The following is a 20,689-nucleotide window of genomic DNA, read 5'->3' on the forward strand; positions in this document are numbered from 1 at the left end:
TCCTAAATAACCCATGGAAACCCTGCCTCGTCAGCTCAAGCTACAATGAAGTGGAATGCTTGGATCCCAGTGCTACCTGCAGATAGGACAAAGGTTATTCTCTTTAATATATTTAGGAAGCATTTTAGCTGCCTTTACATACCTGAAAACAGCTGGTGCCCTTGAATAGCAAAATAGAAAGCGCATGGACTTTAGAATTCAGCAGGCCTGGGTTTGAATTCCAGCCTTGTGACCTTAAATAGTCTATTCCATAATCTCAGTTTCCTCATCTGTAAAATGAGAGCAAGCTCATTTTAAACTCCCAAGGATTTCTGAGGATTAATATAAGGCAAGGAGTCCCTGGGTGACACAAACAGTTAAGCACTCACCTACTAGCTGAAAGTTTGATGGTTCGAACCTGCCTAGAGTCTCCTCAGAAGACAGGCCTGGCGATCTGTTTCTGAAAGGTCACACACAGTGGCATCAGTGGGGGTTGCAGGGAGCATGGACTGTATCGGGTGACACTTTCAGATGGGACATCAAGATGACTATAAAATTTTCATGCAGTGTTAGAGCAGAAATTTAATATTTTTTTTAATAAAAATATCCTTGTAGTTAGTGATAGCAACAAAAACTTTTTTTGTAAGCCCAGCTTACAAGTATCAATATACTTAAACAAGGCTAAAACCCTACACTAATTCACTTCTTGAACCTTCTAATGCACTCCAGTCAGAGCTGTCATTATGACCTAATTACAGTGATGCTTCAAATTAAGTGGTTCCATCTGCATGCTACAAGCACTCACTGTTGTTTTTGTTGCTGCTACTGTTTTTGTAAATCACTGATTTTGTCAAATTTTCTGGTGTTTCTACTCCTATTTTCATTGTGCTGGAAGTCCTAGCTAGAGCAATAAGATGAGAAAAAGAAATAAAGGGCATCCAGATCAGAAAGGAAGAAGTAAAACTATCCTTATTTTCAGATAATATGATCCTAAACATAGAGAACCCCAAAGATTCTACAAGAAAACTACTGAAATGAATAGAAAGATTTAGCAGAGTAGGAGGATACAAGATCAACATACAAAAATCGGTTGGATTCCTATACACCAACAAAGAGAACTTCGAAAAGGAAATCAGGAAAACAATACCATTTATGATAGTGCCTAAAAAGATAAAATACTTAGGAATAAATTTATCCAGGGATGTAAAAGACTAATACAAAGAAGACTACAAAACACTATTGCAAGAAACCAAAAGAGGCCTACATGAATGAAAAAACATACCATGCTCATGAATAGGAAGACACACATTGTGAAAATATCAATTCTACCCAAAGTGATCTACAGATATAATGCAATCCTGATCCAAGTACCAACAGCATTCTCTAATGAGCTGAAAAAATGAATCACCAACTTTATATGGCAAGAAAGAAGCCTTGGATAAGCAAAGTGTTGTTGAAGAAAAGGAACAAAGTAGGACCCCTCACACTGCCTGATCTGAGAACCTACTATACAGCCACAGTAGTCAAAACAGCTTGGTACTGGTGCAATGACATGCACATAGCCTAATGCAACAGAATCAAGAACCCAGATGTAAATCCACCCATCTATGGTCAGCTGATCTTTGACAAAGGCCCAAAGTCCATTAAATGCAGAAAAGACACTTTTTAAAAAATGGTGCTAGCAAAACTGGATGTCCACCTGTGGGAAAAAAAAAAAAAAGCAGCACCCATTCCTCACACCATACACAAAATAGATCAAAGACCTAAATATAAAACCCAAAATGATAAAGATTGTGGAATAAAAAATAGGAACAACACTAGAGGCCCTAATACATGGCATAAAGAAAATACGAATCATGACTAACAATGCGCAAATACCAGAAGAGAAACTGGAAAACCAGGAGCTCCTAAAACTTAAACGCTAATGTTCATCAAAAGATTTCACCAAAAGAGTAAAAGGAGAACCTACATACTAGGAACAAAATTTTGGCTATGACATACTTGACAAGGGTCTAATCTCTAAAATGCATAGAATACTTAAGCACCTCAATAACAAAAAGACAAATAATCTATTTAAAAAAAAAGGGGGGGCAAAGAATATGAACAGACACTTCATCAAAGAAAACATTCAGGCAGCTAGCAGACACATGAGGAAATGGTCTCAATCATTAGCCATTAGGGAAATGCAAATCAAAACTACAGTGAGATACAATCTCACCCCAACATTACTGGCACTAATCAGGAAATAACGAATGTTGGAGAGGTTGTGGGGAGATTGCAACTCTTATGTACTGCTGGTGGAAATGTAAAATGGTACAACTACTATGGAAAATGATATGGAGCCTCTTTAAAAACCTAGAAATAGAAATACCATACAATCTAGCAATCCCACTCCTAGGAATATATCCTAGAGAAATAAGAGCTGTCACACAAATAGACAAATACACACCCATGTTCATTGCGGCGTTATTCACAATACCAAAAAGATGGAAACTACCTAAGTGCCATCAACAGATGAACAGATAAACAAATTATGGTATATAAACACAATGGGATACTGTGTGAAAATGAAGAACAATGATGAATCTGTAAAGCATCTCACAACATGGATGAATCTGGATGGCATTTTGCTGAGTGAAATAAGTCGATCACAAAAGGACAAATATTGTATAAGACCACTATTATAAAAACCCAAGAAAAGGTTTACGTACAGAAAGAAACAATCTTTGATGGTTATGAGGGAGGAGAGGTGTGGGGAGGGGAAATTACTAACCAGATATTAGACAAGTGTTAACTTTGGTGAAGGGAAAAAGAATATACAATATAGGGGAAGTCAGCACAACTTGACCAAGGCAAATCATAGAAGCTTCCTAGACATATCCAAACACCTTGAGAGACTGAGTTACTGGGGCTGAGGGATGGGGACCGTGGTCTCAGGGGGCATCTAGGTCAATTGGCATAACATAGTTCATAAAGAAAATGTTCTACATCCTACTTTGGTGAGTAGCATCTGGAGTCTTAAAAGCTCTAAGCAGCCATGTAAGATACATCTATTGGTCCCATCATTTTCGGAGCAAAGAAGAATGAGGAAAACCAAACATACAAGGAAAATATTAGTCCGGAGGACTATTGGACCACATGAACCACAGCCTCCACCAGTCTGAGCCCAGAGGAGCTAGATAGTGCCCAGGTAGCACCACCTATCTCCCTGACAGGGCTTACAATAGAGGGTTCTAGACAGAGCAGGAGAAAAATGTAGAACAAAATTTAAATTCACAAAAAAAGACCAAACTTACTGATCTGACAGAGACTGGAGGAACCCCTGAGACTGTGGCCCCTGGACACAGAACTGAAGGCACTTCCAAAGTCCACCTTTCAGCCAAAGATTAGACAGGCCTATAAAACAGGCAATAACACAGGTGAGGAAAGTGCTTCTTAGTTCAATCAAGTGTATGAGACCAAATGGGCAACACTTGCCCAAAAGCAAAGATGAGAAAGCAGAAAGGGACAGGAAAACTGGACGAATGGAAATGGAGAGCTGTCATGGATTGAATTGTGTCCCCCAAAAATATGTGTATCAATTTGGCTAGGCCATGATTCCCAGTATGGTGTGATTGCTCACCATTTTGTCATCTGATGTGATTTTCCTACGAGTCATAAATCCTATCTCTATGATGTTAATGAGAATGGATTAGTGGCAGTTATGTTAATGAGGCAGTACTCAATCTACAAGATAAGATTGTATTTTAAGCCAATCTCTTTTGAGATATGAAAGACAGAAGCGAGCAGAGAGACATGGGGACCTCATACCACCAAGAAACAAGAGCCAGGAGAAAGTGCACCTTTGGACCCAAGGTCCTTGTGCTGAGAAGCTCCTTGACCAGAGGAAGACTGATGACCTCCCTCCAGAGCCTTGCCCTGGAGCTGACACCCTGAATTTGGACTTGTAGCCTACTAAACTGTGAGAGAATAAATTTCTCTTTTTTAAAGCCATCCACTTGTGGTATTTCTGTTATAGCAGCACTAGATAAGTAAGACAAGAACCCAGGGTGGAAAGGGAAAGGGCCAGACTGCTGACTGATTGTGGGGGTTGCGACCAATGTCACAAAACAATTTGTGTATAAATTTTTGAGAGAGAAACTAATTTGCATTGCTAACTTTCACCTAAAATACAGTAAAATTAAAATAATAATACTTTTTTTTTCTGGTGTTTAAGCTATGATATTGTGGCAATTTGTATTTGTGAACCTATATGAATAACTTTTTTGAGAATGAAGTATTAATCAATGGAAAAGAAGGAGTGATACAGGAGTTATGATTTGCGAGTAATATTAGTACAAAAAACATTGCTAAGGATTCTGTATGGTTTGGTATGGAAGGAGGTCCATGTGGGGGGCAGGGATGACACCATGAGTTACCGCACTGGGTGACACCAACCCTAGCAATGCCACAGCCTTGGAAACCCTATGGAGCAGTTCTTCTCTGCACACATGGGGTTGCCATGAGTCAGAAGTGACTGGACAGTAAATAACAGCAACAACAATGTAAGGCATCCAGGCACAGAGCAAGCAGTACTAAACGTTTGTTATAATCCCCTGCCCTCCCTTTTTCTCCTCTTTACTGACTTGCTAAGCCCCACTTTCTCTCTAGCTCCCTAGTTCTCCCCTTTGCTCCATGGTCACATGAGGGCCACCAAAACCAGCTTCTAAAGCCAGAATCTGCTTCAATTGTGAGATCTAATGGGCCACCTGGGACCCAACAGCAGTGGGGATGTCGGTACCTAGGGACTGAGCAAGACTTCAGTACCACTCTGGAGAACAGTCCAGAGCAAGCCAGGCAACAGGACCAACTCCCACAATCATGCTGAGGGTCAGCAAAACATTTGGCCCAGGAGGAGACCTGGGGACACCAGACAGGGTGATCATTCAAAACCTGGGAGCAAGGGCCAAGGACCCCTAGACAGAAGCCCAGACATATACATGGGGCTAACCTAGAAGGGAGGAGGGAGAGCTATGATTTACGCCTCCTACTGCAATGGGTTTGGTTTTTGATACACCTCCGGGAAGGAGTCCTGGTGGTGCAGTGGTTAAAGCAATAGGCTGCTAATTGAAAATTCAGTGGTTCGAACATACCAGCTACTCTTCCGGAAAAAGATGGGGCAGTCAGCTGCCAGAAGGATTTCAACCTTGGAAACCCTATAGGACATTTCTACTCTGTCCTACAGGATCCCTATGAGTCAGGATCAACTTGACCGCAACGAGTTTGCTTTGGCTTTAGACCTCCAGGAGTCCCTGGGTGGTGCAAGCAGTTAATGTGTCTGGTGGCTAACTGAAAAATTGGAGGTTTGAGTCCACCCAGAAGTGCTTCAGAAGAAAACCCTGGCAAGCTACTTCCAAAAAATCAGTCATTGAAAACACTATGGAGCACAGCTCTACTCTGACACCCATGGGGTTGCCATGAGTCAGAATCAACTGGCTGAAAACTGGTTTAGACGTTCAGGGAGGGACACTGGTGATTCCATGGTAGCATTATTGCCTTTTGTGTGGGAGTTGTTGGTGTTGCGTGCTGTCAAATTGATTCTGACTCATAGCAGCCCTGTAGGACAGAGTAGAAGTGCCCCGTAGGGTTTTCTAGGCTGTAATCTTTACGGGATCAGATTGCCAGGCCTTTTCTTCTATGGAGCCACTGGTGGGTTTGAACCATCAACCTTTTAGTTAGCAGCCGTGCATTTAATCATTGTGCTACCGGGCTTCTTTCGTGTAGGAGACTCGGGTTCAATTCCCAGCCAATGCACCTCATACGCAGCCACCACCAATCTATCAGTGGAAGCTTGCGTGTAGCTAAGATGCTGAACAGGTTTCCAGACTAAGAGGACCCGGGAAGAAAGGCCTGGTGATCTACTTCAGAAAATCAGCCAGTGAAAGCCCTATGGATCCTAACCATCTGATCTGCAACTGATCATGGGGATGGCAGAGGACTGGGCGGCATGTCATTCGATTGTGCATGGGGTCACCATGAGTCAAGGGCCGACTTGATGTCAGCTAACAACAACAACAAGATCTCCAGGGAAGAGTCCATTCTAGGTCCCCAAGGCTAGGGGTGTGAGCAGGGCCTGAGGCACCTTCAGTTCGATCTGTAGGTAACTGTACCTGTAAGCTCAGCCTTGGGAATGAGACAATGCAAGGTAGGGGAAACAAAGAGGGCAGAGAACTAAGGGAGGAAAAATAGTGGACAGGACATTTTGCTTATCTGCAAATGTTATATGCAAATTATAGTACAATCCATCTTATTCCCTTACAGGTAAGCACAGACGCTTCCAGCTTGAGAAACACAGATCCAAAAGGTCGGAGTGCATTGTTGGCTGATATCCAGCAAGGAGCTCGCCTACGAAAAGTCACACAGATCAATGACCGCAGTGCCCCACAAATCGAGAGTAAGTGAGCAAGTTGGCCAGGCGACTGTCAGCTAAGGAGACAAGCCAGGGGCTACGTTTGTTACTGGGACACACATCAGTACATATTAGACCTGTCAGTGCATAGGCTGGGGGGCCAGAGAAACCGAGCTTCCCTTCCAGGTCTCATAGATGGTTTATCATGTATCTCCCATCACTTTCAAACACTAAAAAATATCTCCATGGTGGGGTAACTGTTTTTTTTTTTTTTTTTTTTTTTTATTGTGGTAAAGTACATGTAACATCAAATCCACTTTCTTAAAGTGTACAAGTCAATGGTGTTTCGTACATGACAATGTTGTACAATCATCACTGCTATCTAGTTCCAGAACATTTTTTTTACCCCAAAGCAAACCCCATTCCCATTAAAAGTTATTCCTCACCTTCCCCTCTTCCCAGCCCCTGGCAACCACGGAACCTGTTTCTGTCTCTATGAATTCGACTGTTGGGAACGTTTCGTATACATGGAATCACATAGTAGTCTTTTGTGTCTGACTTCTTTCACTCAGCATAATGTTTTCAAGGTTCATCCATGTTGTAGCATGTTTCAGTACTTCATTCCTTTATAGGACTGACTAATGCACCGTTGTACAGATACACGGTATTTTGTTTATCCATCATGAGGTAACTTTTTTTTAAATAATTTTTATTGTGCTTTAAGTGAACGTTTACAAATCAAGTCAGTCTCTCACATATAAACTTATATACACCTTACTACATACTCCCACTTACTCTCCCCCTAATGAGTCAGCCCACTCCCTCCTTCCAGTCTATCCTTTCGTGACCGTTTTGCGAGTTTCTAACCCCCTCTACCCTCCAGATCTCCCCTCTAGACAGGAGATGCCAACACAGTCTCAAGTGTCCACCTGATACAAGTAGCTCACTCTTCATCAGCATCTCTCTCCAACCCATTGTCCAGTCCAATCCGTGTCTGATGAGTTGTCTTCGGGAATGGTTCCTGTCCTGGGCCAACAGGAGGTTTGGGGACCATGACTGCAGGGATTCTTCTAGTCTTAGTCAAACCATTAAGTCTGGTCTTTTTATGAGGATTTGGGGTCTGCATCCCATTGTTCTCCTGCTCCCTCAGGGGTTCTCTGTTGTGCTCCCTGTCGGGGCAGTCAACGGTTGTGGCCAGACACCTTCTGGTCTCAGGATGATGTAAGTCTCTAGTTCATGTGGCCCTTTCTGTCTCTTGGGCTCATAATTACCTTGTGACCTTGGTGTTCTTCATTCTCCTTTGATCCAGGTGGGTTGAGACTCATTGATGCAGCTCAGATGGCCGCTTGTTAGCATTTAAGACCCCAGACGCCACACTTCAAAGTGGGATGCAGAATGTTTTCTTAATAGAATTTATTTTGCCAATTGACTTAGAAGTCCCCTTAAGCCATAGTCCCCAAACTCCTGCCCTTGCTCTGCTGACCTTCGAAGCATTCAGTTTATTCAGGAGATTCTTTGCTTTTGGTCCAGTCCAGTTGAGCTGACCTTCCGTGTATTGAGTGTTGTCCTTCCCTTCACCTAAAGTAGTTCTTATCTACTATCTAATCAGTAAATAACCCTCTCCCACCCTCCCTCCCTCCCCTCTCTCGTAACCACAAAAGAATGTGTTCTTCTCAGTTTATACTATTTCTCAAGATCTTATAATAGTGGTCTTATACAATATTTGTCCTTTTGCATCTAACTAATTTCACTCAGCATAATGGCTTCCAGGTTCCTCCATGTTTCACAGATTCCTCACTGTTCTTTATTGATGCGTAGTATTCCATTGTATGAATATACCATAATTTATTTACCCATTCATCTGTTGATGGACACCTCGGTTGCTTCCAGCATTTTGCTATTGTAAGCAGTACTGCAATAAACATGGGTGTGCATATATCTGTTTGTGTAAAGGCTCTTATTTCTCTAGGATATATTCCGAGGAGTGGGATTTCTGGGTTGTATGGTAGTTTTATTTCTAACTTTTTAAGGAAACCCCAGATCGATTTCCAAAGTGGTGGTACCATTTTACATTCCCACCAGCAGTCTATAAGAGTTCTAATCTCTCCACAGCCTCTCCAATATTTATTATTTTGTGTTTTTTGGATTAATGCCAGCCTTGTTGGAGTGAGATGGAATCTCATCGTAGTTTTAATTTGCATTTCTCTAATGGCTAATGATCGAGAGCACTTTGTCATGTATCTGTTAGCTGCCTGACTATCTTCTTTAGTGAAGTGCATGTTCATGTCCTTTGCCCAATTTTTGAGTGGGTTGTTTGTCTTTTTGTGGTTGAGTTTTGACAGAATCATATAGATTTTAGAGATCAGGCGCTGGTCGGAGATGTCATAGCTGAAAATTTTTTCCCAATTTGTAGGTGGTCTTTTTACTCTTTTGGTGAAGTCTTTAGATGAGCATAGGTATTTGATTTTTAGGAGCTCCCAGTTATCTGGTTTCTCTTCATCATTTTTAATAATGTTTTGTATTCTGTTTATGCCTTGTATTAAGGTTCCTAACGTTGTCCCCATTTTTTCTTCCATGATCTTTATCGTTTTAGTCTTTATATTTAGGTCCTTGATCCACTTGGAGTTAGTTTTTGTGCATGGTGTGAGGTATGGGTCCTGTTTCATTTTTTTGCAAATGGATATCCAGTTATGCCAGCACCATTTGTTAAAAAGACTATCTTTTCCCCAATTAACTGACACTGGGCCTTTGTCAAATATCAGCTGCTCATATGTGGATGGATTTATATCTGGGTTCTCAATTCTGTTCCATTGGTCTATGTGCCTGTTGTTATACCAGTACCAGGCTGTTTTGACTACTGTGGCTGTATAATATGTTCTAAAATCAGGTAGAGTGAGGCCTCCCACATTGTTCTTCTTTTTCAGTAATGCTTTACTTATCTGGGGCTTCTTCCCCTTCCATATGAAGTTGGTGATTTGTGTCTCCCTCACATTAAAAAATGTCATTGGAATTTGGATCGGAAGTGCATTGTATGTATAGATGGCTTTTGGTAGAATAGACATTTTTACTATGTTAAGTCTTCCTGTCCAAGAGCAAGGTGTGTTTTTCCAGTTATGTAGGTCCCTTTTGGTTTGTTGCAGTAGTACTTTGTAGTTCTCTTTGTAGAGGTCTTTTACATCTTTGGTAAGATTTATTCCTAAGTATTTTATCTTCTTGGGGGCTACTGTGAATGGTATTGATTTGGTGATTTCCTCTTCGATGTTCTTTTTGTTGATGTAGAGGAATCCAAGTGATTTTTGTATGTTTATCTTGTAACCTGAAACTCTGCTGAACTCTTCTATTAGTCTCAGTACTTTTCTTGAGGAGTCCTTCGGGTTTTCTGTGTATAGGATCATGTCATCTGCAGATATAATTTTACTTCTTCCTTGCCAATCTGGATGCCCTTTATTTCTTTGTCTAGCCTACTTGCTCTGGCTAAGACCTCCAGCACAATGTTGAATAAGAGCGATGATAAAGGGCATCCTTGTCTGGTTCCCGTTCTCAGGGGAAATGCTTTCAGGCTCTCTCCATTTAGAATGATGTTGGCTGTTAGCTTTGTATAAATGCCCTTTATTATGTTGAAGAATTTTCCTTCTATTCCTATTTTGCTGAGAGTTTTTATCGTGAGTGGGTGTTGGACTTTGTCAAATGTCTTTTCTGCATCAATTGATAAGATCATGTGGGTTTTGTCTTTTGTTTTATTTATCTGGTGGATTACATTAATGGTTTTTCTAATATTAAACCAACCTTGCATACCTGGTATAAATCCCACTTGGTCATGGTGGATTATTTTTTTGATATGTTGTTGAATTCTATTGGCTAGAATTTTGTTGAGGATTTTTGCATCTATGTTCATGAGGGATATAGGTCTGTAATTTTCTTTTTGTGTGCCGTCTTTAGCTGGTTTTGGAATCAGGGATATGCTGGTTTCATAGAATGAGTTAGATAGTATTCCATCATTTTCTATGCTTTGAAATACCTTTAGTAATAGTGGTGTTAACTCTTCTCTGAAAGTTTGGTAGAACTCTGCAGTGAAGCCGTCTGGGCCAGGGCTTTTTTTTGTTGGGAGTTTTTTGATTACCTTTTCAATCTCTTTTTTTGTTATGGGTCTATTTAGTTGTTCTACTTCTGATTGTGTTAGTTTAGGTAGGTAGTGTTTTTCTAGGAATTCATCCATTTCTTCTAGGTGTGCAAATTTGTTAGAGTACAATTTTTCGTAATAATCTGATATGATTCTTTTAATTTCAGTTGGGTCTGTTGTGATGTGGCCCATCTCGTTTCTTATTCGGGTTATTTGTTTCCTTTCCTGTATTCCTTTAGTCAGTCTGGCCAATGGTTTATCAATTTTGTTGATTTTTTCAAAGAACCAGCTTTTGGCTTTGTTAACTCTTTCAATTGTTTTTCTGTTCTCTAATTCATTTAGTTCAGCTCTAATTTTTATTATTTGTTTTCTTCCGGTGCCTGATGGATTCTTTTGTTGCTCGCTTTCTATTTGTTCAAGTTGTAGGGACAGTTCTCTGATTTTGGCTCTTTCTTCTTTACGTATGCGTGCATTTATCAATATAAATTGACCTCTGAGCACTGCTTTTGCTGTGTCCCAGAGGTTTTGATAGGAAGTGTTTTCATTCTCGCTGCATTCTGTGAATTTCTTTATTCCCTCCTTAATGTCTTCTATAACCCAGTCTTTTTAGAGCAGGGTATTGTTCAGTTTCCAAGTATTTGGTTTCTTTTCCCTGGCTTTTCTGTTATTGATTTCTACTTTTATGGCCTATGGTCTGAGAAGATGCTTTGTAATATTTCAATGTTTTGGATTCTGCAAAGGTTTGTTTTATGACCTAATATATGTGATCTATTCTAGAGAATGTTCCATGTGCACTAGAAAAAAAAAGTATACTTTGCAGCTGTTGGGTGGAATGTTCTGTATGTCTTTGAGGTCAAGTTGGTTGATTGTGGCATTTAGATCTTCCGTGTCTCTATTGAGCTTCTTACTGGAAGTCCTATCCTTCTCCAAAAGTGGTGTTGAAGTCTCCTACTATAATTGTGGAGGTGTCTATCTCACTTTTCAATTCTGTTAAAGTTTGTTTTATGCATCTTGCAGCCCTGTCATTGGGTGCATAAATATTTAATATGGTTATATCTTCCTGGTCAATTGTGCCTTTAATCATTATGTAGTGTCTTTCTTTATCCTTTATGGTGGGTTTAACTTTAAAATCTATTTTGTCAGAAATTAATATTGCCACTCCTGCTGTTTTTTGATTGTTGTTTGCTTGATATGTTTTTTTCATCCTTTGAGTTTTAGTTTGTTTGTGTCTCTAAGTCTAAGGTGTGTCTCTTGTAGGCAGCATATAGATGGATCATGTTTCTTTGTGCAGTCTGAGACTCTGTCTCTTTATTGGTGCATTTAGTCCATTTACATTCAGCGTAATTATAGATAAGTATGAGTTTAGTGATGCCTTTTTGTGTGTGTTGTTGACAATTTCATTTTTCCACTTTTTGTGCTGAGAAGTTTTTCTTTGTAAATTGTGTGTTCCTTATTTTCATAGTAGTTGAATTTATGTTTGCTGAGTCGTTATGTTTTTCTTGGTTTTTAGTTTGAATTATGGAATTGTTAGACCTCTTTGTGGTTACCTTAATATTTACCCCTTTTTTTCTGAGTAAAAACCTAACTTGTATCATTCTATATTGCCTTGTTTTCCTCTCCATATGGAAGATCTATACCTCCTGTTTTTAGTCCCTCTTTTTGATTATTGTAATCTTTTATGTAATGACTTCAATGATTCCCTGTTTTAAGCATTTTTTTCTTTTTAAAATTAATCTTATTTGGTTTTTGTGATTTCCCTATTTCAGTTGATAGCAGGATGTTCTGTTCTGTGACCTTGTGTTGTGTTGGTATCTGATATTATTGATTTTCTGACCAATTTCCTTCAGTATTTCTTGTAGCTTTGGTTTGGTTTTTGCAAATTCTCTAAGCTTGTGTTTATCTGTAAATATTTTAATTTCACCTTCATATTTGAGAGAAAGTTTTGCTGGATATATGATTCTTGGCTGGCAGTTTTTCTCCTTCAGTGCTCTATATATGTCATCGCATTGCCTTCTTGCCTGCATGGTTTCTGCTGAGTAGTCTGAACTTATTCTTATTGATTCTCCTTTGTAGGTGACTTTTCTTTTGTCCCTGGCTGCTTTTAAAATTTTCTCTTTATCTTTGGTTTTCGCACATTTGATGAGAATATGCCTTGGTGATTTTCTTTTTGGATCAGTCTTACTTGGGGTTCGATGAGCATCTTGGATAGATATCCTTTCGTCTTTCATGATTCCAGGGAAGTTTTCTGCCAACAGATCTTCAACTATTCTCTCTGTATTTTCTGTTTTCCCTCCCTGTTCTGGAACTCCAATCACATACAAGTTATTCTTCTTGATAGAGTCCCACAGGATTCTTAGGGTTTCTTCATTTTTTTTAAATTCTTTTATCTGATTTTTCTTCAACTATATTAGTGTCCATTGTCTTATCCTCCCACTCCCCCACTCTGCATTCCAATTCCTAGATTCTGCTCCTCTGACTTCCTCCTGAGTTGTCTAATTCTGTAATTTTACTGTTAATTTTTTGGATTTCTGAATGCTGTTTTTCTATGGATTCTTGGAGCTTATTAATTTTTCCAGTATGTTCTTGAATAATCTTTTTGATTTCTTCAACTGCTTTATCAGTGTGTTCCTTGGCTTTTTCTGTAGATTGCCTTATTTCATTTCTGAGGTCATCCCTGATGTCTTGAAGCATTCTGTAAATTAGTTTTTTATATTCTGCATCTGGCAATTCCAGGACTGTATCTTCATTTGGGAAAGATTTGGATTCTTTAATTTGGGGATTTGTAGAAGCAATCATGGTCTGCTTCTTTATGTGATTTGATATTGACTGCTGTCTCCCAGCCATCTATAAGATATTGTAATGATTTATTTTATATTTGCTCACTGAGTCTTATCTTGTTTTGTTTTGTTTCATTATACCCAGATGGGCTACTAGATTGTGCTGTCTTGATTGTTGTAACCTTTGAATCACTTATGTCCTATTACCACCTGGTTTGGGCTATTACCAGATATATAAGCCTAAGAGTCCATTCACTATTCTTGAATAGAATCAGCTTAGGTGTTCGGATTTTGGGTCACCAAGTGTGTGGTGTAGACTCCTACCTATTAACTTAGAGGAGTAGTGGTGATAGTTGTGTGCACCAGATTCTAGTAGCAGCAGGGGGTCACACTCCAAGGAGGTCAGGATGCTGACAGCATTCCCCCAGGTGCCAATGAGGTAGGTGTGTCTCTATTCCTAAAGCACTTTGGTGGGTGGGCTCTGCGGCTGTACCTTAGGCACCCAATGCTTGTACCTCTAAAGACTGGTAGGCGTCAGTATCCTCAGACCCCTTTGGCAGGTGGTTAGGTGGTTTGGGTGGAGCTTCAGCCCTCAGTTCCCCATTGTGGATCAATGAGGGCTCTGTTTAATAGGTAGAGATATCAGACCTGGAAAACTTGTCTTTCCAGTGCTCTGCTAAAACAATTACAGTCAGATCATCATCAGAATTGCCTTTGCATTATAATAGCCACCTTGTTCCCTGTAGGGATGAAAGCCAAAGACTGTGGATCTCATGTGCTTGGCTGGAGCTGGTTCTGTATTTTCATTCTAGTTGAGGGAAGTCAGGGAAGGATTTTTCATCCCTGGGTTGTTTGTAGCTGCTTCTCCCAGGCCAGGAGAATGGGTTAGGAGAGAAAAAAAAAAAAAACCTGAAGAGCACTTCAGTCCCTGGCCCAGGAAATTCCAATGTTTATGAAGCCACCTGGGGCAGGGAGGGGAGGGATCAGATAGATAGGAGGCAGTAGCACCCAGGAATATAGACAAAATTACTTATCTTGCTTGGTGATGACTGTGTGCTGGCTGGGTCGAGATTGCCCCGAGGGTCAGGCCTGTGTCCCGTGCTTGTGCCGTCTCAGGAAGGTGTGCTCAGCTCCTCTGCACTTAGTGCAAAGCCCGGCACCAAGGTTTTCTGACTAGCGTGCTGGCTCCAGGCTCCAAATACAGTCGCTGCTTCCCCATGGTTGCTCGTTCTCTTGTCAGCCGCGTCAGTGTGCAGCCTTCTTGAGCTGGCTGAGTCTCTACCAAGGTTACCCCGGGGGTTAGGGGTTAGGGCCATGTCCCGTGCTTGCCCCATCTCAGTAAGCCACAATCAGCCCCACCACTCAGCACCAGGGAACTGTGAGGGCTCAAGGCTTTGGTGTGGGACGCTGGTTCCAGAAGCAGTTGCTGCTTCAGGATGCAGCTTTTTGCTCCCCTGTCACTCAGGTCAACTCTTTAGTTCTGTGTTTGATGGCCAGGGTTCGTAGATTGTCATGTATGTGATCGATTCACTTGTTTTTCCAAGTCTTTGTTGCAAGAAGGATCCACAGTAGTTTCCACCTATTCAGCCATCTTGGTCCCACTCCATGAGGTAACTTTTAAAGACCACTGATTGTGAGTACAGACCAAAGTTTATTAGAGGTGACAAGGAGCAGTCAGGCAGGTGGGAGGGAAGGGAAAACGGGGACTCATTGTTTAGGGGACACTGAGCTTCTGTTAAAGGTGATGGGAAATTTGGAAACAGATAGTGATGATGGCTGAACAACGTGAAAAACGTAGTTAATATCACTGAATTGTACGTGTTAAGACTGTTGAAATGGCAAATATTCTGTCATATATATCTCATAATTAAAAAACATATGCAGCCCACTTTGAAGAGTAGCGTCTGGGGTCTTAAATGCTAGCGAGCGGCCATCTAAGATGCATCAATGAGTCTCAACCCACCTGGATCAAAGGAAAATAAAGAACACCAAGGACAGAAGATAATAACGAGCCCAAGAGACAGAAAGGACTACACGAACTAGAGACTACATCATCCTGAGACCAGAAGAACTAGATGGTGCCTGGCCACAACCAATGACTGCCCTGACAGGGAACACAACAGAACCCCTGAGGGAGCAGGAGAACAGTGGGATGCAGACTCCAAATTCTCATAAAAACACCAGATTTAATGGTCTGACTGAGACTGGAAGGACTCCAGTGATCATGGCCCCCAGACCTTCTGTTGGCCCACTACAGGAACCATCCCCGAAGCCAGCTTGTCAGACATGGATCGGACTGGACAATGGGTTGGAGAGGGATGCTGGTGAGGCGTGAGCAACTTGGTTCGGGTGGACACTTGAGACAGCGTCGGCGTCTCCTGCCTGGAGGGGAGATGGGAGGGTAGAGGGGCTTAGAAGCTGGCAAAATATTCACGAAAAGAGAGAGTGGAAGGAGGGAGTGGGCTGTCTCATGGCGGGGGGAAGTAACTGGGAGTATGTAGCAAGGTGTATATAAGTTTTTATGTGAGAGACTGACTTGATTTGTAAACTTTCACTTAAAGCACAATAAAAATTATTTAAAAAAAAAAAAGTATGCAGGGGGAGATCACTTACCCTGTTTCAACATAATCCACACAGTCAGTGACAGACAATTAAATCTCAACATGAAAAAATGCAAGGATTTTATTTTGTTTTTCACAAATTCACGATTCTGTCTCGTGGGGTCATATGACTGCAGTTCTCTGCAGTGTGATGGAATAAAAAGAGCCCTGTGCTAGGGTCAGTGACATGTTTGAGTTCTGGTTCTGCTGCCAGGAAAATCAGTGAACCTCTTTGAGGTTCAGTTTGCTCATCTGCAAAATGGCGGAGATAATATACCTGTTCTCTTTTTAACTCAATATTGAAGTCACTCCCGAGGTTCAGCCAAAGATTAGACAGGCCCATAAAACAAAACGAGACTGAATGGGCAACCAGCACAGGGGCAAGGATGAGAAGGCAGGATGGGACAGGAAAGCTGGTAATGGGGAACCCAAGGTCAAGAAGGGGAGAGTGTTGACACGTCGGGGGGTGGCAACCAATGTCACAAAACAATATATATATTAATTGCTTAATGAGAAACTGATTTGCTCTGTAAACCCTCATCTAAAATACAATAGAAGAAAAGATAAGAACAATTAAAAAAAAATAAGGAAGCCTGGATCCATCTACATTTACTGTATTTTCGCAGAACTTAATAGATATTTCTGATGAAGGAAAGGGCAGAATCATTGATCCAGTCTCCCAAACACAAACCCATCATCAGCCAAAGAATTGACTCAATCAACCAAGTGTCTTACCTGAGGGAACATAGATACCACCTAGAATAAATGGGAGTTATATCTACCTTTTAAAAAATAAATAAATAATACCTGTTCTCTGTTTTTTTTGCCAAGATTGTTGAAGTTTGAAATAATATATGCAGAGCTATTTATCAGTGTAAGGTATTAATATATTTGAAATGATGTGCATGATGATAATTCTCAAAGATGATTTTGAAAGTATCTGGAATCTATGATTATGTATGTTAATGCACAAAGATAGACACATTTTTTAAGAGGTATTTTGAACATTGATGACAACAGAAATTCATTTCTAGTTAGGCCTACTATCTTATTGGTTAGGCCCAATGAACAGATATATCCATTTTATTGGAGCAATCATTTCCTAATATAATGGTAATACTCAAAATACTCTAGCCACATTCATCCACCAGTGGGCACTGTGTGCTAATTCCTCAGTGCGTATTAGCCTCAGGTTATAAACTTTCTGCCAGGATTCTTGTTGAAGCTAAGTGTCTTCTCATTGTTTGGGGTTGGTAATCGCACATCCCAGAAGGGTGGGATTAGTTGACACATCTCGGGGTCTCATGAGCCTTCTATTCCGTAGTAGCTGTCTGCAGGGGCAGGGGAAGATGAGGGGCTGGTGAAGTGAGAGCTGTGGAGGCAGAAAAAGGAAATGCCGAGGCAGAAGTCATTGAAGGCCTTCACTTCCTGCCTGAGCTCTGGTAAAGGCTCTGTGGGCAAGAAGTTAAAATTACTGGCTGAATGGAATCTGTGAGTTTTCTTTGTCTAGTCTCCTACAGCCAAGTTGGAAATAGGACCAGTTCTACGCCTACGACCCTCTAGGACAGAGTAGAACCGCCCCACAGGGTTTCCAAGGCTATAATCTTTACAGAAGCAGACTGCCACATCTTTCTCCTGCAGAGTGGCTGGTGGGTTTGATCCTCCAACCTTTCGGTTAGCAGCGCTTTAACCCCTGAGCCACCAGGACTCCCAACACCTATAATGTTTGGATTTTCTAATTTGAAAGGTACTGCCAGTCCTGTCTCCCCCCTCCCCCCCATTGACACCTACAAAATGGCAGTATTTAGGTCCCTTTGTTTTGGTTACTTTTCAGGGTGGCCGGCCACTGATGGTCAGCACTTGGTGGGACCGGAGAGTGTTGCAGGCAGGCCTAGATCCATGAGACTGCAGGGTATCAAGGCAGAGAGCGCTTGGAGAAGACCCTGGGTGCAAGGGCAGCATTGGAAGTGGGAGAAAAGGAAGGTCGCCAAGGGCAGTGTTAGACCATGGCCACAGATAGGAATTGGCTGCTCTGCTCTGCTCTCAAATCCTCATCTACTTGTCTCTTTTTTCAGATTCTAAGGGAACCAACAAAGAAGGAGGAGGTTCTGCAAACTCCAGAGGTGGGAGCACACCCCCAGCCTTGGGAGATCTGTTTGCTGGGGGCTTTCCTGTGTTACGACCAGCAGGCCAGAGGGATGCAGCAGGTAAGAAAGAATCCAGACCTGCCACCTTGTGATCTTTATCTCCTTTAACTTGTAGAAGCAGCTGGGCACTCCTCACATGTCAGTGGGTGACCTGCTTTCAGGGAACAGTCATACAGTAGGAAATCATGTATTTGGAAGCCTAAGCTCTGGAAGTTTCCAAACCACAGAATTGTTCACAAGGTAGATTTTCAATCATCATCCCATTTAAATCGCCCCATTGTAATAACTCAAGAATGGTTTGCTGTAGTGCATAAAAAAGAAAAATGCATAGTGCCCTGCAATGTTGTAGTAGTGGCCCAGACTGAGAAATATAGACAGAGGATGCAAATCCTAATCAAAAGAGGCATTGGAGTTCTAGTTGGGTTTGAGATGTTGGAGCTACAGGGTAAAGAAGCCAACAGACCAGGAAACAGTGATCCCCTTGGAAATGAACACAAAGGGGCCTTTGAACTTCCAGAGGCAATGGAGCGAGAAGGTTCAAGGTCATTTGACCTGGGTCACCAAGTGCAGGGTGTCTCCCCACCGTCTCCTAAGTTAGCTTTATCTTCAGACAATCCTGAATCTTCCCCCCGATGTAGAAACAGGAAGTCCTTGTATGCAAAGTGCTGTTGTGAGGAAAACCTCTAAGCAGAGAGCTTCTGGTTGGTACTCCTGAGAATCCACACTGGAACCTAATGGCTAATTGGCGTAGAGGGTACTGGTGAATGAGAGTGAGGAGTGGCCTTGAGGTGAGGAAGGGAAGGTCAGAGCAGTCCTGTGCCCTGGGCTTGGAAATGCAGAGGCTATGGGCCAATGAGGGCTGGTAAGCACTGCAGACAATCTGGGGTGGCCTGGCCTGGGCTTGTCCTGGAGGAGGTCAGCATGTTAACACTGAACAGGGCCTTGTGTGGCCTGCCAGCCCTCCTGTGTAATGGCTGCTGCACCTGAGGCCTTCTTGGTGGACAAGAAGGGAGAGATGTGTCCGCCATGCCGCTCCCTCACATCGAGTTGAGAGGGTCAGGGATTGCCACACACACACGCACACACAAATACACACCCTTGGGCTTTCTCTTTCCTTTGTTGCGGAGCTAACTGAGAACTCATTTCATTTCCAGGTGGCAAGACAGGGCTGGCCCCTGGCTCCCGAGCACCTTCTCCCAGGCTTCCCACCAAAACCATCAGCGGTCCACTGAATCCCCCTCCATCTCCCCGACTGGGAAATGCTTCCGAGGCACATGGCACTGCCCGGGCAGTCCCTCCTCGCCCCAACATGCCTGCTCCACCCCCACCTCCTCCACCCTTACCCCCACCCCTGCCCCCATCCTCCCCCACCAGAGCTCCGCTGGTATCCCCACCTGGCCCATCCAACAAAGGGAACCCCCCCTTGGGCATACCCCCTCTGCCCACCATGGCGCCTCCAGCTCCACCACCACCACCACCACCTCTCCCGACCCCACCCCTGCTGCCCCCAGCCTCAGGTCTCAGTGACAAGGCAGTGAAGCCTCAGCTAGCCCCCTTGCCCCTACCACCCATCCCTCCCCCGCTCCCCCTTCTCCCACCCTGTGGGTATCCCGGGCTCAGTGTGGATGCTGTGAGCCCCAACCAAGATGTGCGGGAGCCCCCGGCCCCTCCAGCTCCTCCGCCACCACCGCCTCTGCCACCCCCACTCCCCCTTTACGCCTCATGCTCCCCAAGGTCTCTGCCGGTACCCGCCTTTGCCAGGTGCTAATACCAGCAGCGAAGCACCACCGCCGCTACCCCCCAAGTCCCCCAGCCTCCAGGCCCAGCCCCAGAAGCCCAGTGTGCAGGTCTTGCCCACGCCGCCAGCCCCGCCAGGGCCTCAGTTCCTGCAGAAGAAGAGGCATGGCCGAGGCCCAGGTAAGCAGCCCTCTTCCGGCCAAGAGCAGTGGTATCAGACTGTCATTAGATTCTTGCCAGTAAGTATGGCAGTGCTCAGGGCACAGCCAGAAGCTGGCTCCTCTGAGCCGCATGGGAAGCCGTCAGGTGGATTACACCTTGATGCCCCTCCTAGAGCCCAGTAAAAACTTGTAGCTGTCTGGGACTTTATTATTGGAGGCACTTATTTTAGAGCCAGGAAGGCTGAGAGAGGCCAAAAGATTTGTCCAAGATCAAGCAGCCTATAAGTGAGGGATTTTGGCCTTGGTTCCCTCTCTACTTCCTGGCTGTGTGACCCTGGGTAATCACTCAGCCTCTCTGTGCTTCCTTTGCCTCCTCTGTAAAAGAGGGATAACAATAGCAATACCTCATGCGGTTGTTGTCAGGGTTAAGTAAGTTCACACATGTGAGGTGCTTAGTTAGAGCCCAGCCTGGCAACAGTGAGTGCTAGAGCAGGGTTCTTATTCCTACTGTCATCACTCGGACTCCACATCTATGTCCTGTGATGGAGGGGCTGTGGGTGCAGTCTGTTTCCAGAGCAAAGCCTCCTGTTGAATCTTTGCCTGAGCTATTTTAGGCTAGCTCCAAAATTGGCTTGGGCCATCGGTAGACAGGATTAGCATGCTGCCTTATTTTTGGCAGAACCCCCAGCTGACTTGAGAAAAGTGAGGGTCTGTGTTTTGAGCCAAAATTAAGAATAATTCTTTCATATATCCAGCAGCAAGTGCACTTTGAATGAGCAT

General features: G+C 42.9%; 1 protein-coding gene across 1 annotated transcript in view; it reads left to right on the forward strand.

The window, feature by feature from the left end:
- Positions 1-20,689, forward strand: part of WIPF3 (WAS/WASL interacting protein family member 3) — a 130,888-nt gene that overhangs the window by 91,626 nt on the left and 18,573 nt on the right. Inside the window, 4 exon segments of the mRNA XM_049894047.1 lie at positions 6,280-6,412; positions 17,940-18,071; positions 19,166-19,758; positions 19,760-19,928. Of these exon segments, the coding sequence (XP_049750004.1) occupies positions 6,280-6,412; positions 17,940-18,071; positions 19,166-19,758; positions 19,760-19,928 (1,027 nt within the window).

This window comes from Elephas maximus, chromosome 8 (genome assembly GCF_024166365.1).
Source record: "Elephas maximus indicus isolate mEleMax1 chromosome 8, mEleMax1 primary haplotype, whole genome shotgun sequence".
NCBI classification, from domain to species: Eukaryota; Metazoa; Chordata; class Mammalia; order Proboscidea; family Elephantidae; genus Elephas; species Elephas maximus.